The sequence below is a fragment of the Gadus macrocephalus genome, chromosome 14 (genome assembly GCF_031168955.1).
Source record: "Gadus macrocephalus chromosome 14, ASM3116895v1".
In the NCBI taxonomy this organism is placed as follows: Eukaryota; Metazoa; Chordata; class Actinopteri; order Gadiformes; family Gadidae; genus Gadus; species Gadus macrocephalus.
The window spans coordinates 6,608,176-6,634,456 of NC_082395.1; the positions used below are offsets into that span (position 1 = coordinate 6,608,176).

Consider the following 26,281-nt stretch of genomic DNA (forward strand, 5'->3'; position numbering starts at 1 on the left):
GATGAGGCCGAGTACTTTGATGACGAATACGAACCGATTGACCGGGAATTATGGTTAAGGCACATGTTCGTGAATGACGACGAGGAAGAAGAAGTATGGAATGGGGCTGCTTGTGTTGCCGGTGCGAAGAGATTACTGGCGACAGAGTAAGAATCTCTTTCAGACGCAATTCGCCAGAAATATGTCCCGGGACAGATTTGCGGCCATCTGGAGGTAAGGACAATAGTTATACTTATTGATTGTGATGATGCTGTAATAAGAAATTACGACAGTTTATATGTAAGAGATGTATTACTGTCCCGGAGATGCGTAAAGCATCCGGGTGCGTAAAACCAGATAAGCTTCTCTGGAATGTCACTTATACTTATCAATAGTAATACTTATTGATTGTGATGATGCTGTAATAAGAAATTACGACAGTTTATATGTAAGAGATGTATTACTGTCCCGGAGATGCGTAAAGCATCCGGGTGCGTAAAACCAGATAAGCTTCTCTGGAATGTCACACGTAAATGCGATCTCCAGACTAGCAATACATCTCTTCCAAAGAATAGAGCTTCTTTGGAATTTCACACCTAACTGCGATCTCCAGAACAATAAGGCCTAGGCTACTATACATTCACAAATTATAGCCTGTATCTTTTAATTACGCTACTTCTTAGGATGGAATGCAATTGTATTTATGGATGGACTCTCCTCATGGATAACCGGCCAAAACCCCATCACCATTTTAATATGATGTGCATGTATTTACCTGTATGTCAATTGTATTTACCTGTATGTCAATTGTGGCACCCATTGCACTCCTGACCATCCCTGGAAGAAGGGATCCCCTACACTGCGTTTCTTCTCAAGATTTCTTCCTTGCTGATTCAAGGGAGTTTTTTCTTGCCCGTGTGGGGGCATGGGTAAAGGGGGGTGTCACAAATATTTGGCCTGTTAAGCCCTTTGAGACTGTAATGGTGATTAAGGGCTATACAAATAAAATTGAATTGAATTATTTGTATTATGCATAATACTTTTATTCAGTAGTCATCACATACAAGTGCATGTAATTTAAAACGCAGACTGTTTACAGTTTTAGTCCCAGTCTGTTCCCCTTCCCATGTTTGTTATTATATACTTTATTACTTTCTAATATACTTATTTCACTTTTTTATACTTTATTTTTTTTACTGTTTTGTGCTGTTCTTGCACTTTTACATATTTTTTTACTTTTTTATTTACTTTTCTACCTGTATGTAAATATTGTAAATATTTGTAAATAAAAACTCCAATTTCCCATGAAAGCCACAGGTGTCAGCTCTCAAATACTTTTTGAATTGTGTTCCTATCTGTTACAGGGGCTGAGAAATCAGTAATTTAGTAGGCGTTGACACAATTGCTGAATTTCTAGAAAAACTTCAGGTTTTGGGGGCTTTTCTGAAATCGCCTATAGGTTTTACAGGCATTTTTTCCAGGCGCTTTAGGCCTAAATGGGTTAATTGAGCCGACAGAAAGCGTGTCATCTCCTCGTTGAACTGATCCTTAGCCAATGAGGAAGACGACGCCTCGTACCAACACACAGCGGCCCTACCTGCGGTGCTGGGCGTCCTGCTGCTCGCTGGCCAGGGCCAGGCTGTCTCGCAGCTGGCTGGCCTCGGCCTGGCCCAGCTCCAGCATCTGCTCCTTGGACAGGAGCAGGTCGCAGGTGGTCTGGTGCTGCTCCTGGAGCTGGGCGCGGGACACCTCCGCCCGGTCGGCCCGGCCGGCCTCCTGCTGCAGCCGCGCCTCCAGCGCCCCCACCTGGCCCGGAGACATCATCAGTGGAGCGCACACAGAGGATGCTCCGCACTGCTGCCACGAATAAGAACCCGAGTATGTTATAGTGCCGAGATCATTTTCCATGAGTGCCCTAAAGGAAGTGCAATGTGGATCGTTGGGATGTCGGTTTTATAGAGCGTTGATTTCTCCTTCTAGTGAAGGTCGTTTTTTCCGAGGGTCCAACTTATCCTAAGCAACTATAGCTGCAATAGCAAGCAAATGGCTACAATGGCTCTTTCCTTTTTAAAACACCCCAAAAAAATAAATGAAAGGTGAATCGAACCCATTAACCCACCTGTTCCTGGAGCAGTGCTACCTGGACACCGATGTTGTCCAGGTCTTTGGCGTGTTTCTGTCCTGCCTCAGAGAGCTGGGCCTGGGCGTCCTCGTACTGCCGCTCCCTCACCTCCAGCTCGGTGCTCTTGTTGAGGAGCTCCCCCTTCAGGGAGTCGATCTGGGCCGACAGGCCGGCGCGCTGCGCCTCCACCCCGCTCAGCTGGCCCTGGAATACCCAGGTTTCCCCCCCTGCGGTTAATATCGCTCCAGCGCCATGGATGTCAGTCAGGCTCCATGCCGCGGTACGTACCTTCAGCTCGTCGTGGTCCTTGTTCAGCTGGGAGATGGCGCTCTCCAGGCCGCTGATGTTCTCACGGAGAACACCCTGCACAGCCTCCGTCTGGTCGATCAGGGCCTCCTTCTCGGCCTTCCAGGCCAGCAGAGCCTGGTGCTCCAGCCGCTGCTCGGTGCACTCCCGCTGGCTGGAGGCCAGGCTGGCGCCCAGCGCCTGGCCCTCTTTCTCCAGGACGGCCAGCCGGTCGCTCAGCTGCTCCGTCTCCCTCTTCTGTTTCTGGAGCTCGCTCTGAGAGCTGGGTTCAAACAGCGACAGGTTGAGAACACAGGAAACACGTTTTGACTTTATGGGCCGTGTCAAAATATAATTTAATATTTAATAGAAAGCATGATTTATAAAGAAATGAGACGACGCATAACAAGATATGGTCAACTTTTTCTCTCTATAAGCCTGGTTCAAGTCCCGCTCTCCATTGACAGAGAGACAACGCCTACCTGTTGGTTTTGGCCTCAGCATCTGAGAGAGTCTTCCTCAGGTTGTCCAGCTCCTTGCTGGAGGACTGAGTCTGCTGCTCCAGCTTACATTTCAGCCCCTTCACCTCCTCAGTCTGCGCCTCCCATTTAGCTGGAGATCACACACACACACACACACACACGGTACCATTGAGTCTTTTTGAAGGTGATAAAGGAGCAGGTACAGGCTTTGTCACTGATGGTATGGAAGAAATTAATGATTATATTCTATGGTAAACCATGATTATTATTAGGCCTAAATATCTAATGGTAGAAAACATCTAAAAGCGCCTCTGGATTCTGATCCAAGGCTTGACACGGCACACGGCTCCATGGAGTCTGGGGTCAGAGCGTATGTTGGAACCCCCACAGGATGACTGATTGTGGGCGGACACTCCAAACAAGAAACTGCTTTGTATGTGTGGATAAAAAGGACGCCGGGTTCTGTTGACTGGCAGTGCTTTGCAAACTACTCGGCTTTGTTGTTGCCTGTTTTAAAGATTAAAATATTTTTGTCATACTTTGTCATACCGGACCCCCCGATTTCTTCTGCTCTCTTAGTTAGTCGAAGAGTTAGATCTCGGTTATTTCCACCACAATGGCTACAGGTAGGATGTGGATACTTTTGGGATCGAACCCTGTGCCTTTCAGCTGGGAGTAGAACACCCGAGTTACTACACATTATCCGACCCCCGGCTATTAGGTAGCAGATAAGCAGTGGATGTGCTGAGAGAGCTTCAGGCCCACCCCCCCACCACGCTCACCCTTCATGTCGTCCAGCAGGCCTTGGGTGCGCTTGAAGCTCTGCTCCGAGCTCTTCTTCTCCTCCTCCAGCTGAGACAGCCGCCTGCTGCCCTGGTCCAGCTGAACTGACACGCTGTTCTTCTCCTTGAGCAGCTCCTGGGAAGCAGAGCACACGAGAACCTCTTTAGCTATCTCACCATTGGATTTTAGATGGTTGGGGTCACGATTCGATTCAAAGCGATTCCCGATTCAAAATCGATTCAGTACATAGGAGGTTCTTATTTCGGGATCTACCCAACCACCTTAGCAGCCTTATTCAACCTCCTTATGGCATGAAAGAAGAGAACAGTGTCTTTAAGATTGTCGTTTTTAGATTATGATAAACAATCAAAGATAAACTGATTGCAATAGTGAAAACACAATTAAAAAAAATGCAGAATCGATGCAGAATGCAGAATCAAAGAAAATAAGAATAACAATTCTTACGTGAATACATTTTTCCCTACACCACTGGTATCTGAACAGTCAGCACTTTGAACATCCAGACAATCAGTGTCATATATTACCGGATAATGCAAACTAATTACTTTTAAAGATCCTCAGGATGAATAACAATAACAGACATTTAGAGGACACTTCCATCCTAAATAGATCTAGGGTAAAGCTATACGTCAGTCTGCTCACCTCCATCTTCTTGCGGAGGTCCTGCTCCTTGCCCTGGCTGGTCTGGAGACCTTGTTCGGACCTCAGCAGCTTCTGCCTGTGCTCCTCCACGTCCCGCTGCATCTGACTCTTCTGGTGGCCCACCTGAATAGAGCAGAGGCGGTTTACTAGGAGACATAGAATACAATTATTTCGAGGGCAAGACCTTTTTCTTAGGTCATGATTAAGATTGAATGAAGAAGAGGTAATGCGAGAGGAAGATGACAACAAAAGGTTTGAGGTGGTTGAAGACCACGCTCCCCGGAATAGGGAAGAACAGAAAAACAAGATAGGTATATAGCATCGGAGAGAACAAAGGAGGAGTTTCGAACCTTCTCCATTTCAGCCTCTAGCATGTTGTGGTCCTTCTTGGCCTGTTGGATCTCCTGGGTCAGCTTGGATTTGGTCTGGTTCAGTGTCTGTTCCAATGCATGCTGGGAACTCTGCAGTTGTGCTAGCTCCTGGAGAGACGCAGAGGGTTTCATTTGTTTTAAAACCAAGCAAGAATTATGACACAATATCATAACTGAAGTGGAACCACATTTCTCTTCATGGCTAATGCAAAGTAAGCTTGAAAACCTTCGATGAGTACCCTTTATCAATACAACTGGTCTTGTTATGAGACCAGTTGTTATTTAGATGCAGAGGATTGTCTTTGTGTATAGAGATAATTTGCAACAAATAGTAGCATTTGTTGAGGATTGTATTATTTGTTAGATATGGTCTTGCCCCCTCCCCCCACGGTGGGGGGGAGGGGGATGTGTTGTAGGGCTGAGAGATATGAAGGGGTGGGGGCCCCACCCCTTCTTCACACGGGACTGAAGAAGCCAACTTTTTCGCATGGCTTCTCACCTTCTGATTGGTCCTTTCCTGGTCCTTGATCTTTTGCTCCAGGGCACGTTTGCAGCTCTCAGCATTGTGCCTCTGGCAACCCATCTCCTCCGTGACCTGCTTGAGCTTCAGCTCCAGAGACGAACACTATGGGGGAGCAAGATGGACGTGTGGTCAGCTTTGGAGATCAGAAGTCGGTGGGGAGCATCTCCCATTTCAGGTTTACAAGCCATCTCCTTTCAGACATTTTTAAAACCTAATTAAGATTGCCATCGAAAGGTTATTTGATGTCAGTGTGCCATATAGGCCGCATAGCCTTGCAAGGCCACCGCCGGCTAAGCCTAAGTCCTAATTTCAAATGAAACAAGTATACAATATAACTTGCATACAACTATGTGATCAGTACCGCATAAAGAACACCATACCTTGTCCTCGGACTGCTGGTGTTTGGCTGAAGCCTGGGTGAGCTCATGGCGGGTCTTAGCCAGATCCCGGTCCCGATCCACCAGCTCTCTGCGGCTCTGGTCCAGTTGGATCTGCAGCTCCTGGAGCCGGGAGCTCTGACCACGAATCTCCTTTTCCTGGGAGGCTAGATTCCTCTCCAGCTCGGACATGCAGCCACGCAGCTCTGGTGGAGTGGCACAGAGGAGAGTACTGTAGCACCGACACGGACACGAGAAACTACTGGACAAGTGGCTCAGTCAGGTCTTGCGAGAACGACCAAGCACAAACCAGTCCGACACAGTAACAGGACCATCTAAGGTTATCGACATCATTAGGAGGTTCGTCGTTAGCTAAAATTTGTGACAATTGACAATGAAGATACAATGGACTGAGGAATGACTGTAACCTAATTACCTTGGTTTAGAGCCTTCAGTTGCTTCATCTGGTCGGAGGAACCAGCCGGACTCTGTGCCACAGCGGAAGAGCTCATTCGCTGGCTGGGTTTGATTGGCGTCTCATCGTGTGCATCCCAAAGGGAAGAACCGCCCCCGCCGCATCTCTTTATGGGCGTATCCAAAGGAACCTGGGACGGCCGGCTCTGGGGTTGGTCCGACTTCTGCCATGGGAATATGGAGGAGCCGGCCTGCTGACGGGCAGCTATATCTTTGTGACTGACGGTGGTTGAGGACTGACTCAACATCTGGTGGAGGGAGTGAACAAAATAAGAATAACAATTTTCAACATACTATAACATCGTGCAGACATCACACCTCACAAAAGATAAAAGGGATCAGATGTCATCAGTGGTGCTCACCTTAACCTGTAGCACTTTGAGTTCAGTTTCCAGCCTCTTCCTCTCCTCCACCTCATGGCTGTATTTCCCCTGGAGCTCCTCCAGCCTGTTGTCTAGTTCACACAGAGAGAGTTCAACTGGATTACTGGAGGGGGCCCGAGATGGAAAACCACTGATAACCAAACAAGTGGCGAGCAGTGAACATACTGGTCCATACTGGTCCATACTGGTCCAGGGCGACAGCACGGACGGTACCTTGCTGTCTGTATCCTGGTGTGGCGCTTGGTGCAGGAAAGCTCTTCAAAGGAGTAGCATAGGCCTGCAGCTCAGAGCACGATGACGACGACAGCGAAGACGAGGAGGAGGAACGATCCGACTCATTCTTGTACCTGGCCAGGGGAGAGGGTTTATGATTATTAAAAGAAATCCTATCCATCTCCTAGAGTGAAATCCTTTTTAAAAAGTGTGCCAAAAAGATATTTTTGCTGCAAAAAAAGGGTTAAATCTGTAAAGATTGAAACACAGCAGTAAATTCTAATAAATGTTCAAAACAAAACCAATGAGTCCTTTGTCTCGATTTTACGTAAACATTTACATTGAGGAGACGCTTTTATCCAACAATACTAACAATAAGTACATTTGTAAGAAGACCCATTTAATGTATGTATACATATTTTAGAGGTCAAAGGCATGGACATTTTTTTTATCAAACCGGTCATACGCACTTTTTGAGCTCCTGTTCCAGTCGCTCTATGGTTCTCTTGGAGGCGCTGAGCTGGCCATCCAGGTAGCTAACCTAGGTTGAGAAGACATGGTTTAGCCATGAAGGAGGAAACATTAGCTTTCTTCAAGCAAGCTTCCCTTACCCACCCCTCTTTGTTTGGGTGTGTCCCTAAACAAGGGATTGCAAGGCTGTGAGTAATACACAAGGGAACTTGTAATCAGACCCCCTTCAGGAATAGTACAGGCCAGTAGCCTACAAATTAAAAGTCTAAGCTGCATAGTTAATATATCAAATACAATCACCTGCCAGTAGGGTTAGCTTTTATGAAAGTCGTAATAATGTTGAAGGTAGCCAGCCCATTTCTTTAGCCAGAGCAATTAAATTCCCTCAGATGTATTCTGCATGTAAGGGTAGGAGGTGTAAAAAAGATGTGACATTGCTTATAGATGTTTTGGTGATGGCCAACCTGCTGCTCCTTGATCCCCAGGTCATGGACAACTTTCTGGCGGGACTTCTCCAAAGAGTCACATGACTCCAGCAGCGTCTGGTTCTCCCTTTTAAGATGAGACGCATCGCTTCGCTCACTGTCCACCTGTAGAGAAAGGAAGACGGATATGAGGCTTTTCCCTGGTACAACAAACTACAACTCTCTGATAAGACTCTTGTGATTAGGGAGCTTGTGAAAATAATAAAAATAAGTGAATTTAGAATGAGTGAAAAACATACATTTGACATGTGTTTAAAACCCCACATTGGTTGGAATACTATTTATTTTGGTTTTGAGTCGTCGTACCATTTGTTTTTTGTACGATATCGGAGCAACACTAGAATCGCTGATACAACCTCTAAGTTCGGGTTTCAGTTCGAACGACAGTGGTTCTGAGCGAGTAATTTGATTGGACAAACATTCCATGATTTCTGCAGGAGCGCTGATATGAGCATCCAACATCACTCAGAAGCAATTTCATTTGTTTATATGATTAAGCAAAGAAACAAATCACAATCTATTGTCAATTATTATTGTTAACAGTACATTTTTCTAGCAGAACTGTTGTATAAAAGCAATATCACACTCGAGGTCGCAATGTTGTCGCTCTATATCAGCAACATTGCCCCCTCTCATGTGTTATTGCTTAATTATTGTACACAGGACTTATCAATGCCGTGGAACGCTCCGTTCACTCGCATGGGCTCTTCACAACTTCTGCCGGTGAATTATATTTGATAAATCACCGTTGCTAAGTCTCTGTCAAGGAAAACAAAATACTTTTTTCCTCTTATGACGTCTTTGGTATCACTTTGAAAGTAGTCTGGTAACTTGTCAACCCCAGCGTTCCCTACGGGAGTTTTGTAGGCCTACTTTGTTAATGCATAATTTAAAAAAAAAAAAGATTTAAAAAGATTATAAAAAAATATATATTATTATAAAAAATTGCATTGGTTGTCATGGCGGGGCCCTATTGTTGTTAAGGCGGCCGCCTTACCATACAGTGCTGGGGGGACGACGACGACGACACCTGAACGTTATGGTTGCCATGCTGGACATTCACAATGAGGGGCTCCTCAAACACCAACCTTTTGCTTCTGTTTTTGCAGGGCAGCTTCCAGTGAGTCCAGCTGAAACTGTTTTTGAGTCCTCTCCTTCTTCAGTTTGTCTAGCTGGCCCTCTATCTCCAGGATCTTCTGCAGGGCTTTCGCTGGAAGGCCATCCTTCCACTCCTCTACTGCCCAGCTCATGTCGCACAACCTGGCCAATTCATGGAAACTTTTTAATCGGAGGATCCAGTGCAGAACATTTCATTCAGTCATAGGAAGGCATGTAGCTCAGGAGGTAGGGCGGGTTGGCTTGTCCTCCTAGTCAATTTGTATCAGAGCAAGGCACTAGTAGTCAGCATATAAAATCGATCGGGCGGCGAATTGCATTGCGTATTCGACATCCCGAAGGAGAATTTCGAAGGCTAGTCGGCTTACGAATTAGATTAATAATAGGTTGATAAAAATGAGAATATTGTAAAGCGCTTTCGGTGGCCACTGGTTACAACAAAACGCTTTATAAAAATGCAGTCCGTTTACCGTCAGGGCTCACTGAACATCAAGTAAATATCGACTTTTCGATGTAAATAACGTTTTCTTTGACCGAACATTATAAACAGATAGTGGTATGTGCATGGCTTTTAAAATATATACACATAAAAGCGATTATCAAGCACATTTCTAACACCATAACATTGTTTTGCTCTTTGCTATTCGTGAAATGGAGTAAGCACTTACTTTTCAGCAGGCCGCCGCGTCAATACAGGACACAATTTAACGAGTCAACATTTCAAACTCCACCTAAATGTGGTAATTCAAACAGCCTCGCTGGTATTGGCTAGCTCTGCTGACGTCAATGAGGCAATAGCTCTGATTGGTTGGTATTGTACGCCTCGGTTTTTTTCATGGACCTATTAATGCAGGTTTGTTTCCCCCATGGTAGGATCGAATGGCTCCTCCCCTAAGGTTCCTCCCTGTAACCGACTGCGTAATTATAAAAATTTTTGAATGGAGAAGTACACTGTCTACATGCCCTCAATGTTACTGCCTAGAGTCATTTAACTAAAATAAGTAGGTGGAAGAAGCTTATAATAAATCATCAAGCAAGTGATGAAGTGAGGTGAAAATAATTTAATTGTGAATCCATTTACTGCATTTATGGACGTGGAATACCAAAAAGGACACTTGTCTTTCATGCTGCAGACTCCTCAAACTCTCTTATTTAAAGTGTGAAATGCGGTTTATCAGATTTTACCACAATACCAACTCAGTTTACACAGGAAACGATTGATGTGGGCAAAATTCCAACCAAAGTATCCACAGATATTCTGTGAATACCTAATCTCTGGATTGTGCATCTGTGTGTAGCCTTGTGTGGGCCTCCTTGGGAAAGCCGCAAATGCATCTAGGCATAAACCTGAAACTGTACGAGTACTTAATCCAGTATCCCCGTTTGGGCCTTTTCAGAGCGTGCTTACATCCGGTTTGGGGAGAGGGTGTGTGAGGGGAGGGGGCCGGAGGGGGTATTCTGGCCCACTGGGGCAGAGGAATGTCTGCGTCAGTGTGCGTGTGTGTGGGGGGAGGTGATCCAGGATCCCTGTTAGGTGGATTTCACAAGGGAGCTGCATCCGGTTTGGGAGAGTTTCGGGAGGGCGGGCCGGAAGTGGAATTCTAGCCACAGTGCAGAGTTTTTGCTGCTTGTTCAATGGAATGTTTTAGTGTGTGTGTGTGTGTGTGTGTGTGTGTGTGTGTGTGTGTGTGTGTGTGTGTGTGTGTGTGTGTGTGTGTGTGTGTGTGTGTGTGTGTGTGTGTGTGTGTGTGTGTGTGTGTGTGGGGGGGGGGGGTTAGCAGATAGGGTTAATCAGTGCCTAGTCTGGTGGGGCCAGGATGAGAGCTAGGAAGAGTGGGCCCCATAAAAAAAGGGATGTGGGGGGGCCGGCCTAGCTGAGGTGTTAATGGTTGGATGTTGTGAACGTTTAAAGTGTTAAAAGGGCCGTTTACATATTTTATGTCGTTTGTGTAAAACAATATTTAAAAAAATAAACGTGACAAGAAAAAGTGTGTAATGTGGATCAGAGGGCAGACTTATTAGAGACAGGTCAATTAGGTCAGCAGACTTGCTGGAGCTACTCCAGGCCACACAGGGGAGGGGCAACTTGGATGACTTGTCTTCTCAATCTTTTCTCCACAATTATTATATTCATAGTATTCATATAGCGTATTTGCTGAAGAGAAACTTATTTTTAGGACACGTCGGCCAGCGAAATATTTGATTGAATATTAGAGCATGATCATGGAAAAGTACAGGCAGCAAATTGACCCAGGATACATTCAGTGAGACGATTGGTGATCAAGATTCTTATAGGGAAACGTTTGCATTGTGGGTAGGGAATACACATGTAAATGGATATTCACTCTCCACCATAGTGGAGAGTTTAGGATTGGCGGGAGAGGCCAAGTTAACTGCAATACACTATCGGGAATTGGACATGTCTGCAAGTCTGCAAGCATGGTTCAAGGAATCTACATAACAAAAAGTCAGTCCATTGACCTGGCCGTAGTATCAGACATAGTGGCTCCACTGGGAAGGAAAGTGTGAACATCTTAACCTCTCTCAGTTAGAGAGAGGAAGGGATGAATCTTAAGATACAGGGAGAATGTATACAGTTCATTTTAATGTGAATAGTAATTATATAACAAGGTTAATATAATTTGTACATGATTGTATATTATAGTTATGATTGATATTTCCACGACAGTTCCTCCCTTTTTGATCATAAGATCAACACTTATAAAAAAATAATAATAATGAAGAAAGGCCGCAAAGTAACCAAGGATACATTCAGTGTCACTAATATGTTATTCTACGAATCCTCTTAGTAGGCTACGTCTATCTCATGGCGAGTGCTTTATTTTGAGATGAAAAAACACCATCATTTTCCGTATAGCGACACATATAGGCTACGGGATATATCATGTGGTAAATGGGGGTTCACCAACGGTCCAGAGGGAAACGGGGGAAGATAAGGGCGATAGTTCACATAGACGACTAGTTATTATGAAACTATTAACATCTATTCTATTAATTTCATCAATTAATTTGTAGGTGTATTAAGTTTGCTCATTTTCAAGGGTAAGTGGCAAATGAGCCCGCGGAGGACGGGTTGGGGTGAATCCCCTACCACTGATGCAGATAAGGGAAGCCCCGTGTCTATTGGATAGGGTCCGGTCGCTCAGGTGGGTGGGGGTCGGGGGTAATAATTAGCATACCGATAGAACCCCCCAACCATTTACCTTTTTATTAAAGGTGCTTAATAAATACATTACTCACTCACTCACTCACTATGAGAAATTATAGACATGAGTTTGCATTATACAGTATAACAGCAAGACAAAATAAATAAGAAAATGATCAATGTCATGAATCATTTATTAAGGGTCCAGACAATGTAGGGATACAATTTGAGGCTCAGATATTTATTTGTGCATTCCCCCTGCATTAAAATGCATGCCTGGTAACTGTCATGCTAACAGCTCACAATATAAATAGTAAAAAACAAGACAGTGCGTACTGCAAATCTGGGGAATTGTCTTCACTTCTTATCTATAAGGTCAATCAACCCTCATCTATTAGGCTTTGTGGTTATTGGATTATAGGATAGGATTTTGATGTAGCTTGGAATGCTATAGGCACCTTCGAGGTGATTGTGTATTCCTTCATCTATGCAGGTGACCACGTACGCTGAATGTTCTAGTACTGTATAAGAGCACAGACAACACATCGTATATGGATCTTTGCAGTTGTCTATTAAGTCCCCTAACTTGTCATGCTGTACCAATGAGGTGAATCCAGTCAATCATATGATTAACAATTAAATCGGTTTATGGGTTACCCTGGATCTCCTGTTGAGGACAATGTGTAAACAGGGCATTGCGACGTTGTTGAACCCACTTTTAAATCGTATTTAAAAACATTGGAACAATAAAGAATTATTGTTTGGTGCCTGGGCCAATATGCTGATATTGAATCCACATCATCCACCAATCTACTGAAAAACCACATAGAAAGTTGATGTTCTTTCATTAATGTTTCCAAACTTTTACCTCCAATCTACCATTAAGGCTTGTTCTATTCAAACAAAAAGGTGCATGCCTCTTAGTATATAATTCGATTTATTGTGACATTAAACTGTGCTATCCATCTTTAATATATGACAAGCTAAATGTCCTGGAACATGCGCTGAGAAATTTTTCAAATAAGCTGATGTTGAACTGCAAAGGAGAACATTAGATTAGACATTACATCACTGCTGTACTAGTAACTGCAATATTTCAGAATATAACAATCACTAGAGGTGAATGGTACTTCTGATTCACCAATAGTCCAAGTGTCCTTAACTTCTGATTGATGAATCAGAATTCACATTTATTATGTACCGCCATGTTTTCCCACATGGACTCGTCTTGACCCCATTATTTCCCGCGTGAACATGACCAGACCTAAAAACATTGGGAGGTGAAACTTATTTCAGGATGATAGGTCTGACCAATAACAAAATGCTCCCAGATCAGGAGCATTGAAGCCTGCGATTGCTAAGCTTACCATGCAGGTAACATGCAAATAAAGTCGGATATAGACTTAAGTATAAGCTTAACTCTAAAACAGTCCATTTTATGTGGTGATGTGGCCAACATCAACACCGGATGTCAAATATGATAGCAATATCAGATATCACATTAAATGTAGATGTAACAGCATTCACTAAAGGACGCTTTCTGTCACTCATCCTTATTTGATGTAGGTACCCAAAAAGAGGAACGCAAACGACAAGCAGAACACAACACTTGTGTATTTCATCCTTATGACCTCTTTGCATGCTGCTACAAGGTCATTTGGGATTGCTTCACAGTTTTAAGTCAGTTCAACATCTATAAAGCCAGAATCATAGGCAGAACTGAGAGGTCTTGAATAGTTATACTAAACCACGACACAGGTAAAGCATTGGTGCAGGGAGATATGGAGATGTAAGTAACATAATAATAATAATAATACAGTTAAGTCAAACATGGTTTCTTTTTTGGAGCTTAAATGCTTGCTGCTGTGGCTGCTACGTCTCTCCAAAACATCTGCTTTGCATGGGTTGTTACACAATCAATAAAAAAAATGTAATACAAACTGATTCAATTTATTGATGATCTTTTTAGATGGCACAATGGTTTCAGATTAGTTGGATGAGTTGGCGAGTCATTAAACTGACTCAATATGTGTCATATTTCTTTTCTTCAAACAAAACAAACCAAAATCAAAAACAACTTCATAAAGTCGTCACGTTTTTCCTTTGCATTCCTTAGGAACTCGTGGTTTATTCTACCAAACACTGGGGGGAGGGAACGCCTCAGAAACGCAAACACAGTTAGAAACATTTAGTAAATTAAGCCATGCCCACTTTAAAAAAAAAATATACAAATTAAGATCGCGCTGAACAGGACATGCCCGACGCAGGTCATCCTAGACCAGACTTTGACATGTACACACGACAAAACCGTTAACAGAAACAGAAACACGACCAACTACACAAACGGGGATAAACCGGTGGACACAAACACTGTATTGGACATCACTTAACCGGGAAAAGAAAAGAAAAGAAAAAGGAGGTACACGACGCATGCTGTGCATTTGAAATTCTGTGTTTTTTTCTTTTTGCTTAAAGGCGAGGTGGCAATAATCCCAACGCCTCTGTGTGGACATGAACTGCTCCTCCTGCATCTCCTTTTAGTTTTGCTCCTCGATCTCACGTTTGACCTCCGCCACATAGTGGTGGTCCTTCCCATGGGCTACCTCCATGATCGCCTGTGCCTTCGGCCAGAGGAAGAAGATCATTTAGAGAGAATTACTGGCCTGCATAGAGGGACGTACATCAGGTACGTCCTAGCCAGATTTGGTTAAACGATCACATCATGGTGTTACTTCGTTATATTGATTCTCAATTTGTATGCATTATATATTAGTGCTCATACCATTAAATGAGCCACCAGATAATCATATAGTTGCATAGGGCTGGGTAGCCAGGTACCTCACAATTCAATTCGATTTGATTCTTAAGGTCTTCATTCGATTCGATATTGATCCAATTACTTTGATATCGATTCAATAATATGAGTAGTTAAGACTAGCCACTACCTGGGGAGGTTTATGAAAATATCAACTTCCGGCTGGGGGGAGGGGGGGTGGTGGGGTGTTAATGACTTATTGCTATTCTGTGTGATTTAATATAGGGCCTACGTTCTCCTCTCCTTATGGGGTCTGCTAGAGTGCGAGCCTGCTAGGGTTGTGTGAAGCGTTTTAATGGCCATGTCTCTTCCTCTCTTTGCGTGTGTTGTCGTAAAAAGTGGTGTTCACCATGTGTGGGTTCCGTTTGTGGTTCACATAGAAAACATATTAGGAGTTATCATGATGCTATTAACTGATGTTTTAATAATTTCATTTCTTAAAACATCAGTTAATAGCATCATGATAACTCCTAATATGTTTTCTATGTGAACCACAAACGGAACCCACATATGGTGAACACCACTTTTTAACCCTGATATATAATGGGCTTGTTTACCGTATTCCCATCCCTATAATACGATGACCACTATACACATATATATATAAATAAATATATATATATGTATTAAGAGGTTTCATATAATAATATTTAACGCTTTATTACATCAATCACACTCACACACACACACACACACACACACACACACACACACACACACACACACACACACACACACACACACACACACACACACACACACACACACACACACACACACACACACACACACACACACACACACACACACACACACACACACATTTTCATAAACCTCCCCAGGTAGTGGCTAGTATTAACTACTCATATGTGCAGAGGCCAAAAATACCTAAATATTATTTAGAATGAACCATTTCAAAATAGTATTGTTCCTGAGGTCAACTTGCAGCATAAAAGTAATAAACATAACATTGACAAATGTAAAAGGGCATGTACATTTAGGCATACTCGCTTCTAGATTACAATGACTGAGTATGTTTCTTTTTTTATGGAAATAATCGATTTAAAAAAAGTTGTGAATCTAAATTGAATCAAGAACAAATAAATTGCAGTGCATTGATGAATAGATATTTTTACCCAGCCCTATAGTTGCATTTACATTTCGAAGATCTCATTTTTATTTCAGGCTAACGAATAAAAGCATATAATCCATATTGGTGCAAATACAACCAAGATTAGGGTGAAGCAACATCGTCTCCACATTTCTTTAATGAGCGGATTGGTTGGTTACCTTCTTCAGAGCCTTTATCCCTTGCGTCTTTCTCTCGAGCCCCAGGTACAGCCGTCCAAGCTTCAGATACATGGACGCCACGTTCAGAGAGTAGGGGGGGTAGTGCACGCTGGGGGTACAACAGCACACGTTGAAGACAATGCATCACACAATGCTTAAAAGGTGACATATTATACCACCGGGTGTGAGAATGGTGAGCCTTTACAGGCCGTTTTGAAAATCTATTGCACTCAGTCATCTTATCTTTGTGATCTATTGATGCTGCTCCTTATCTTATCTTTATTCACTTTATCTTGTATTGTTGCTGCTATGAGACTGTTAAGGAAACAAGCCTGAGAATGTTACTCTTGTGTACTTGTAATAAAATGATGTAATAAAAGTAACTGATTCTTAATCTGATTCATGGTTTTGGTTGGGTACAATTGCTTGATTGTCAAGGAGATTCTTACTTCTATACGCCACTATTTCAATGTCGCTGTGATTGACAGCTGGGCCTACCTATAGGGCTGGACGATCTTCTCTCCATAGCTCATGGCTCCGTCCCAGTCTTGCATATAGAGACACACGCCCATCGCCTGGTACATCATGTGCAGCATGTAGACGTTGGTGTCGGCGAATATAGAGCCCATCTTCTCCTGGCTCAGCTCGCACATTTCAAGCAGTTCACTGGGAGGTGTCAAGTGGTCAAGGAACCGATAATGACAAACTTCGAAAGATAGGTTTCAACAAATTAAAAAAAAGAGATGGTAAACAGATGGTATGAGAATCAACGCCAGAAAGTGGTCACAGATGAATGCAGAGAAGAGAGATAACAGATAAATGGAGAAATTAAGATGGATCAGCTAAGGGACAGAGGACGACATGCCATAGATCACGAGAGGATATTCTTGTAGTGCTTGGCTCTTCTGAACTCCTCGATGACATTCTTGGCGTAATATACCATGGTTCGTATTTCCTCTGGTTCTGGCGGAGAACTCAGCTTCTTCCTTATCTCCATCTTAGCGCTGTCCTGAATGAGAAAAGAGGAGAACAGAAAATATTGGAATTTGAAACATGCATATTGAAGGGTGTGAGCAGTATATAATCCCCTTAATGCCGTTTTAGAGGTCGAGTGCGTCCGGTCCCAGGCCGGAAGTTGAGGGGCATCCGTGTGTGGGGAAAAGATTAAGAAGACAAGTCACCCAATTTACCCCTCCTACCCACAATGCAAACGTTTCCCTATAAGAATCTTGATCACCCATTGTCTCACTGAATGTATCCTTGGTTACTCTGCTGCCTTTCTTCATTCTTTTTTTTTTGTTTCGATCTGTTATTCTTTCTTTCAGATTCGAAAACAACCAGAACTAGGTTCAATGCTGATAACCAAGATGGCCCAAAGACTAAATGTTCACCCTGAAGAACACATCTTATCATTGCATGCCTCAGTTTCATCATAGACATTGTTCATATTCATGTTTATGCCTTATCAGTTGCAACTCTGCTACACTGTATGTCTGAATAACTGTCAAGGTTTCTCCCCCCATTATTTTTCCTACAGCCAATAGGTTTTTTAGGATGGGTTCAGGGAGCTTTACTCCTGCCTTTAAATCGGACAAAATGATTAGAGCCACTAGAGAACCACAATTACAGTTCACACACTATATTAATTTGTATCCCAATAATCACTTTGGCCTTTTATAAGTGTTGATCTTATGATCAAAAAGGGAGGAACTGTCGTGGAAATATCAATCATAACTATTATATACAATCATGTACAAATTATATTAACCTTGTTTATATAATTACTATTCACATTAAATTGAACTGTATACATTCTCCCTGTATCTTAAGATTCATCTCTTCCTCTCTCTAACTGAGAGAGGTTAAGAAAGTTCACATTTTCCTTCCCAGTGGAGCCACTATGTCTGATACTACGGCCAGGCCAATCGACTGAATGTTTGTTATGTAGATTCCTTGAACCATGCTTGCAGACTTGCAGACATGTCCAATTCCCCATAGTGTATTGCAGTTAACTTGGCCTCTCCCGCCAATCCTAAACCCTCCACAATGGTCACTCCCACTTACCTGTGTATTCCCTACCCACAATGCAAACGTTTCCCTAGAATCTTGATCACCAATCGTCTCACTGAATGTATCCTTGGTAAATTTGCAGCCTGTACTTTTTTCCATGATCATGCTCTAATATTAAATCAAATATTTCGCTGGCCGACGTGTCCTAAAAAGAAGTTTCTCTTCAGCAAATACGCTATATGAATACTATGAATATAATAATTGTGGAGAAAAGATTGAGAAGACAAGTCATCCAAGTTGCCCCTCCCCTCTAAATGTGGAGTAGCTCCAGCAAGTCTGCTGACCTAATTGACCTGTCGCTAAGTCTGCCCCCTGATCCACATTACACACATTTTCTTGTCCCGTTTATTTTTTATATTATTTTTTTACACAAACGACATAAATCCACCATTAAATCATTATACTATGCCTCCTCCCTGTTGTTTTCAACCGAGTTGTCCGAGTATAGTTGAGGCTGGAATGTCATTGGCTCATCTGCGTTCTAGGGGCAGAGCTTAGTGACAGGTCAATGATTTCTGGTTGTGCTATCGGTATGTCTGTCAAGGACCGATGAGAACTGCGGTCAGCCCAGGGACAGCCGCAAGCTGGACATGTTTTGAGTGTGCCGTTAAACATGTTGCTGACGTGTTCCAAAATTCTGTGGGAGACAGGTTGCGGGCTAGGAGGAAAACTAGGGGTAACTGAATAAGAACGAGTTAGCCAAAAAAAAGCCATTGTGTCTGCTCCATACTGGGAACGGATGTATGGGTAATGACATTTTGATGGACAGAAATGGATATATAAGGTGGAGCCCGAGGTCAGCTCCTCAGTTCTTTGTCAAAGCAACTCGTCTATGTTCTTACTTCTAATAATAAAGTCTTTGTCTTTCATGCTCCGGACTCCTAGAACTCTCTTATTTAGTTGAAGTGTTAAACGCGGTTCATCTACCACAAGGTCAGGCAATTGCTAGCAGGATGTCTGACAGGCCTGAGGTGGTCTGTTGTCAAGGGTAGGGACCATCCCAAGGCTTATCTGATTGAAGCGTAACGTAAAAACAAACATGTTGAGTGTCTTCATGGAATGGGGGAGAGTAATAATCAAGGTTTCTGTCTTCAATGTCTTCCCACATGCATAGTTTAAGTGTTGAATGCGGTTTCAGCTACCACACTATTCTATGAAGCCTCTTAAAAAACATTTATAAGGGTAGCATTATATGGATATGAAACATTGTGGTTTAGCCTTATACTAACGCATGTCTAATGAGTGTAGGGCTGGGTATTTCCAGATACCTCACAATTCAATTCAATTAGATTCTTTAGGTCTTGATTCGATATTGATCCAATTGCTTCGATATCGATTCAATAATACGTGCAGATGACAAAAATACCAAAATATAATTTAGAATTAACCATTTCAAAATGAATTTACCATTTCATTGTGCTTTAATTAGCAAAAAGGGAATGCACCATTGTATAGTATTGTTCCTGAAATAAACTTGTAGAAAAAAATAGTCATAATCATAACATGGACAAATGTAAAAGGGAATGTACATTTAGGCATACTTGCTTCTAGATTACAATGTATGCTTATTATTTTCTTATTTTTTACGGAAATAATCGAATTTCAAAAAAGTTCTGAATCGAAATTGATTCGAGAACAAATAAATTGCAGTGCATTGATGAATCGATTTTTTACCCAGCCCTAAATGAGTGTGTGGGAATCGGTATGGTATATTTGAGAGACGTTAATTATTTTCTGTATAATTTTTATGCCATTCAATAATTCCAGGACGGCACACTCAGAGGAGAGCCCCCACCGGATATAATGAGAGTCGCCAACGTGACGGAGCAGTTCTGTTAAGACACGACTACACGACTACTTATGCCCACTATCAAACAATAGTGGGTTAAACGGTTTATAACACACTCTACACACACAGTACCCTCGAATCCTCCAGATAGGGTATCATTACATACTACTCGCGTATGAAACGCCCCCACCCCCAGCGTTTACCCAATCACGGAAGCCCCACCACTGGACCGGTCTGGGACCGGATTCTCGCAACATCAAAAAACGGTCTAAAGGGGGGTTCATTATATACTCCTGCTGTTTGTTTGTGTACACAGATCAGCCCTTACCTTTGACTTCGAGGTGCACTCGTCACACTGGCAGTTGAAGAAGTAAGAGTCAATCAAGCGCTCCCTCCTGTCTTCAGTGGGGTAGAGCAGGTCTATGTAGCTGTTGAAGACCTAGAAACCCACACACAGGGTTGGCGGACCGATGTAGGAACAGAAGGAGGAGGGCATGCTAAAGAAAGCCGCGTTGACTCATCCGATTTCATTTTTTTATAAAGTGAAGCAAACTTTCTTGGCCAAGGCTGAGGCTGATTTTATGGAAACTCGATGTGTATGTGACCAAACATGAAATACCAACTGGAACATTGTTCGATCCATTCTATTCACATCTGAAGCAATGCTCCGTCTCTCCTTGCTAACATTCTGTCACAGAGCTTCTATTTCAGACACCCAGTGTCTCCTGTCCAACGCAGTGGGGGGGGGGGCTCACCTCGTCCCCGGGGTTGATGTCCTGCACGGCGCGCACCTCGGCCACGGTGCCTTTGTAGGTGACGATGACGTTTGGACTGCAGCTGTGGTTCATCAGTGCTACACTACAGTGGGGGGGCGACCAACAGCACCGCACAGACCACAGAGGGACAGACAGACAGACAGACAGACAGACAGGGGAAACGATGAGCAAGATAATATCATAGAGCAGAGCACCTGCTTTTTAACCAATAGAAGAAAAAAACAAAACGTGTTGTTTTTACAATAATAAAATAAATTCAAACAGTGGAATGAAGAAGAATCCCAATGTATTTTCTAGAATCGTATCCACTCAAAATGGAAAAAAAATTTGCTTTGGTTTGCATCACCACTTATGCATACACGTACAGTCCTTGTTATAGTACGTTCCAGGCAGTGACCCCAAAGCGCTTACTCTGGGAACACGGCAGAACCGAGATGGGAGAGCTCCTCGTCCTCGATGGTGAAGCCGTTACAGTTGACCTGGAGAGGGGGTCGGGAGAGGAGGAACACCAACCGATCAACGACCAAACCAGTCCACCCATTGACCACTAACATGTACTGCAGGAAGTTAACAAAGTCATGGACTATTGCCTGACGGACAGGACGGGCAGGCTGCTGGTGTGTGTGGTGGTCCCCACGTGGATAGAGAAAGTACCCCCCCCCCCCCCCCGGGGGAAGCTTAGCTGCACTGAGTTAAGCGCCCATGGCCACTGACGGACTGGGATCAGAGCTAATGGAGCTCATTTAGTAGAGATTGACAAGCACCATTGGCTCTCTGTGTGTGTGTGTGTGTGTGTGTGTGTGTGTGTGTGTGTGTGTGTGTGTGTGTGTGTGTGTGTAGGACAGCTGCAGAGGGCTACAGGGAGGGGGGGGGGGGGGGGGCGTTGTGTGACCTACACAACAACATTTGAAAAAGGTCTCGTACCCAGTGTAGGATTTTGACACAGCCTCCCTCCCTCTATATTTAAACGATGAATTAAACCACCTAGATGTCAAGTCACACCATCTTAAGACAGTTGTCATCTCTTTTACATATGTTTATACGATAAATATAATGCGTTTGTTACCTGGTTATTATTCAAAATTAAAGGCCAAAATTTTAATTACCATTGAGAACTCTCTTCATTAACCAGGGCTTTAACCAGGGCTTTAACCAGGGCTTTAACCAGGGCTTTAACCAGGGCTTTAACCAGGGCTTTAACCAGGGCTTTAACCAGGGCTTTAACCAGGGCTTTACCTGGCCGAAGAGCTCAATGAGTGCCTGGTTATCAGGAAGATCTATGATGTTTTTGGAGTAGAAGTGGTGGAGGGCTGCGATGTCCGACTGATTCAGCTCCTCCTTCTCGCTGTCCAACTTATCCAGATCTGAGAGGAGGGATAGAGGAGACATAAACAACAGAACCAAAACATCCATCAAGGAGAAATGAGAGATGGATGGAAAAGGAATCAGAAGATGGAACTGTTTGAGTGGCACGTTGGATTTCCGGGAGTCGTTTCGTTTGACACTTCGATGACATTCAGGCGTCTAGCATGCCAGGGTCACACATTTGATATGATATGATAAGAGATATATATATATATATATATATATATATATATATATATATATATAACTAGACATTGATTACTAACCGGTACCTGAATGAACATGTGTATGATATAATCTGGTGAGTGAAGGTGAATGAATGCATGTCTGATCGGGTGAATGAATGTGAAAGAATGTGCCTGATCTGATAAGGTGAATAATGGAATGAATGAGTTCAGTCGCGACAGTGATTAACAGAGCTATATCGAATTTCCCTTTCAACCCATACATTAGTCAAGGGGCCGTTCATGACGCACAGGTGAGCGAGGTGTTGGGAAACAAACACTGCTTTAGACCACACGTCCGTGTCAGTCTGGGCAGCACATTAACTATTGCCGGGTGACAGCAGATGGGGGAGGGCAAACAGGGGGATTATGCTATGAGCGAGACTATGGGGTTTACATTTTAAAAGGAACTACATGGGATATTCATTTGGTAAATTAAGTGTAAAATAGTTATACTGTATATTCCAACAGCCATCCCTGAGATAGAGTGTTTGGTCAGTAACATAGGTCTCCAAGTTCCTCCAGGAGCAAGATTTCCACAAAGAGGCGGTACTCTCTGGTTGTTCACAGGTGGGCAGAAGGACATCAGTGTGGACTCTCAATGGCAAAACGGGTGAAGCTAACGATCGCAGGGCTCCCAGCTACGGCTCACACAACCAAACACTTCAGGCAAAAGAACCGGCTGAAGAAGAGAGAGAGAAGAGGAAAAGGTGCCAGGAAAAAGAGACGACCGGTGGAATTACATGTGGTGACGTGGAGAGAGAGGAGAGGAGAGATCTAACTGCAGGAACGGACAGGAGGTGCCTTTATCTTCCCGCTCTCAATTCAACTCTTGTCCTAGCTCTGCGACATACAGCCGCCCTACTTTCCACCAGTTTAAATCCCAGTGGTGGCTTCAACACGGAGCCCTTGTCCATCACGGGCCCAGCAGTCTCGTTTTAGGATTCATGCGCTTCCTTTCTCCGGCTCGGTAAAAAATTCATGCATCAACCACAAATCTAAAAAGTGTCTCAGGAACAGTTGGAGTGGAAGGCGCTGGATGCTGTTGTATCCATTTGGATTGTTGTTTGCGGCCAAAAGATTTCAGCAGTTCCCAGATTGTAAAGCCAAAATGGGGGGCATCCTAAATAGTCCCATTTGTGAAAGACTGAATGTGCAAAATGCCGTTCTGTTGAGCTTTCCCTGCACCACAGGCATCACTCACTCTGATTATCCTATCAGGCTATTTGAAAACCAGCCAACAGAATGAAGCAGGCCAGGTGCATGGTTCTAAAAACACCTGGAGAGGGGCCTGCAGAAGTGTTGTTTGTGAATGAGTGGGAGAGACAGTGCCCTGGCCTGCACTAGAGACAATAAATAGATGGCCACTTTACTACTCAGGCGAAATGTCAACAGGGGGACAAGAAGTGTAAGTATCACTAATGGGAAGGATTCGAAAAGGTCATCGAATAACCAACTCTATCCTACACGACTATACGCCTCCCGTGAACGTTTAACCATCGGTCTGAAGTCAACCCGCAAGAAACACACACCTACTTACGGGATTCAAACTCTGTAAGCAGCAGCAGTCGCTCTGAGGTTGTCCGTTCCGTTGTCGCTCTCTATAATAGATATATATCGAACAAACAGGGAGGAGGTCATCATCATCATCAACATTATTATCATCATCATCAACCTCAACATCAGCAACGTCATCTCTGATCAGCATTGAAATGAGAAGATTAAAGTTTTTTCGTAATTCTTTGTGAAGTCATGCACAATTTGGCCCCTCAGACTTCAGCCGACCAGATACAGCAATGTATTAATTAGACTGTAGTGTGAGGACCAGGTGTGGTATCATGTCATTGCTTGAAGGATCAACAGCTCTCAAATACAGAGCAAACTTTCCTCAGCAGCCCAAGACTTGCCCTTGTCTTTAGATGGAGCGATGGACCTTCTCCAGCATTCTGTGTAGGAACCATGACCATGTGCTGATGTACTCCTACCATACCGTAATGATGTTCTACCACATGGATCGTAATAAGGCCTATACAATTGGGTTCCTACCTGTTTCATTATGATTCTGGCCACTAGTCTGACGGTTTCAGACGGACACCAGTTCTCCCCATAGGCACACATGGCTGAACATTCCAGTTTGTGCATGGGCCAATCTCCCTTCTGTAGTGTGTGCACACGCACGCACACACACACACACACACACACACACACACACACACACACACACACACACACACACACACACACACACACACACACACACACACACACACACACACACACACACACACACACACACACACACACACACACACACACACACACACACACACGTTTCTTATGTTGTGTTATTACTGCTAGATAGATGCCGTTCAACAATCCAACAAGGAATTTCAAGGTATCCACCATTGATGAAAAGGCCTACCTGACAGTCGACATCACAGTAGAAGGCTTGTTTACATTTGCCACACTTGGAAAGGCCCTCTTTCCTGCAAACACAATTGTTGTCATTTTGATATTAACTTGCCATGGACAAGGAGGCACATTCAGCACTAGACTTTAGACCAAAGTGATGTGTCATATCAATACTGTAGCTTTCTTTATTCTGTCATATGTTGCATAAATAATGTAATATTTTATGCATTGTAACTTTGTCAGAGGATTTAATGAACCACTGCACTAATGGTATCCCATCAATGGCAAGCACAAAAACAGTGCCCTAATTCCCTCAGCTTGGTTTTTTTGCTATCTTTTTGTGGTAACTAGTGGGGGAGGCAAATTTGCACGTATCTTTGACTTATTGCCAACGTGTGTAAAGCCGTTTATGCTGTCAGCTTTCGTCTCATAAGACTCCCTCAGAAGAACGCAGGCTCCTCTGCCAGCCTGCTCCTACACCACCTCTAGCAGCACGTGTCCAACTATATTTAGAGTCCTAACCTTTGCTGCTCACCGGAAAGGGGGCAGAGAAAACGCCGAGGGACAATATAAACGTGTTATTTAAAAATATAAATCCTAATATGGAGTAAGCAATGCATTCATTATACGAAATAGTGATCATTTACTAAAGCTTTTGAAAATAGCAAAACAGACCGTAAGTTCTGCAGCAGGACCTTCAACTGGAAACAAATACATGACACAATGTCTCACATTCAGAGCACTTTGGTTGTGAGGACGAGGCACACTATTGTCCAATTTTGCCTCATATCTCGAGATTCTCGACATTTCTAACACAATTTTCAACCGATAACCTGGCTGCACAACGATGATTAGCCAATACATCCCTGAGATCACATTGTAGTAAGAAGCAGATTGTTTACTTCTTGTGGTAAGCCTGCCAACCCATCTGCAAATACGCTTCACCATTATGGGCTGCAGGGGGTTTGGCGTTTACAGTGACGTTACCTTGAGAAGCAGTATTCACAATGTGCTGCCCTCTCATTCACTGTCAACACATAGGAGTACGCAGGGCAGGCGAACACCAGCTCCCCGACGGCAAAGTGTTGGACCGCCCGCAGTCCTCTTCCCTTGTCAGGACTCAGGAACCTCTCGGTCCCCTCGACGCCTTCGTTTTTCATTATCCTTCCGTCTTCCGTTATCTTGACGAATCGCTGCCAGACCGCTGCTCTGTGTGTGACTGCTCTATATGTGACTGCTCTATAATGATCTTATCTACTGAATGACTTGTTTGGTCTTCTTTGCGTTCTCCTTTCCGGGATCATTTGATTAGACCTGCTCTAGGGCGCAGCACTGCCGCTTATTGGATAGGAGGCGCTCTAGACAAAGTCAGAATAAAGTGGCCATAGTCTGGGTCCAATCTGACAGAGGCTGCCCAGCTAGACCAGCTGTTTTTTGGGGCAATTTGATTTCAGAAAAAAATATCAATATCATTAAAAGATATTCATGTAGCTCTACTTTAATGTAGAATTGGATAGGAAATTAAGTAGGCCTATATGTGACCTTATATTGACATTAATAAAGCTATAAATATACATGAACGCGATAACTATCAATGGAACGTTGATCCATTTTGACAAGCTATGTAGGCCTACTAAGAGCACTCTA

The 26,281-nt window shown here is 43.5% G+C and overlaps 2 protein-coding genes across 2 annotated transcripts in view; both read right to left on the bottom strand.

Moving 5' to 3' along the window:
- The window catches only part of cenpf (centromere protein F), a 28,182-nt gene extending 18,720 nt beyond the window's left edge, over positions 1-9,462 (bottom strand). Inside the window, exons 1-16 of the mRNA XM_060072012.1 lie at positions 9,396-9,462; positions 8,700-8,871; positions 7,591-7,716; positions 7,126-7,196; positions 6,656-6,789; positions 6,422-6,513; positions 6,022-6,307; positions 5,589-5,791; positions 5,185-5,310; positions 4,665-4,793; positions 4,315-4,437; positions 3,651-3,786; positions 2,869-2,998; positions 2,390-2,669; positions 2,099-2,305; positions 1,577-1,785 (exon numbers count right to left, since the gene is read on the bottom strand). Coding sequence (XP_059927995.1) covers positions 1,577-1,785; positions 2,099-2,305; positions 2,390-2,669; positions 2,869-2,998; positions 3,651-3,786; positions 4,315-4,437; positions 4,665-4,793; positions 5,185-5,310; positions 5,589-5,791; positions 6,022-6,307; positions 6,422-6,513; positions 6,656-6,789; positions 7,126-7,196; positions 7,591-7,716; positions 8,700-8,861 — 2,414 coding nt within the window. The 5' untranslated portion in view covers positions 8,862-8,871; positions 9,396-9,462. The remainder of the gene's footprint in view (positions 1-1,576; positions 1,786-2,098; positions 2,306-2,389; positions 2,670-2,868; positions 2,999-3,650; positions 3,787-4,314; positions 4,438-4,664; positions 4,794-5,184; positions 5,311-5,588; positions 5,792-6,021; positions 6,308-6,421; positions 6,514-6,655; positions 6,790-7,125; positions 7,197-7,590; positions 7,717-8,699; positions 8,872-9,395) is intronic.
- Positions 9,463-13,824: 4,362 nt separating this feature from the next.
- Positions 13,825-26,036, bottom strand: LOC132472235 (N-lysine methyltransferase SMYD2-A-like). The gene is made up of 12 exons (XM_060071756.1): positions 25,622-26,036; positions 24,645-24,708; positions 24,269-24,379; positions 23,763-23,823; positions 21,870-21,997; positions 21,045-21,112; positions 20,613-20,715; positions 20,186-20,296; positions 16,884-17,007; positions 16,497-16,671; positions 15,999-16,107; positions 13,825-14,514 (listed from the first exon to the last, which is right to left on the bottom strand). The coding sequence occupies exons 1-12, from the start codon at positions 25,792-25,794 to the stop codon at positions 14,431-14,433; spliced, it is 1,311 nt and encodes a 436-aa protein (XP_059927739.1). The 5' UTR covers positions 25,795-26,036; the 3' UTR covers positions 13,825-14,430.
- Between the last annotated feature and the right edge of the window lie 245 nt (positions 26,037-26,281).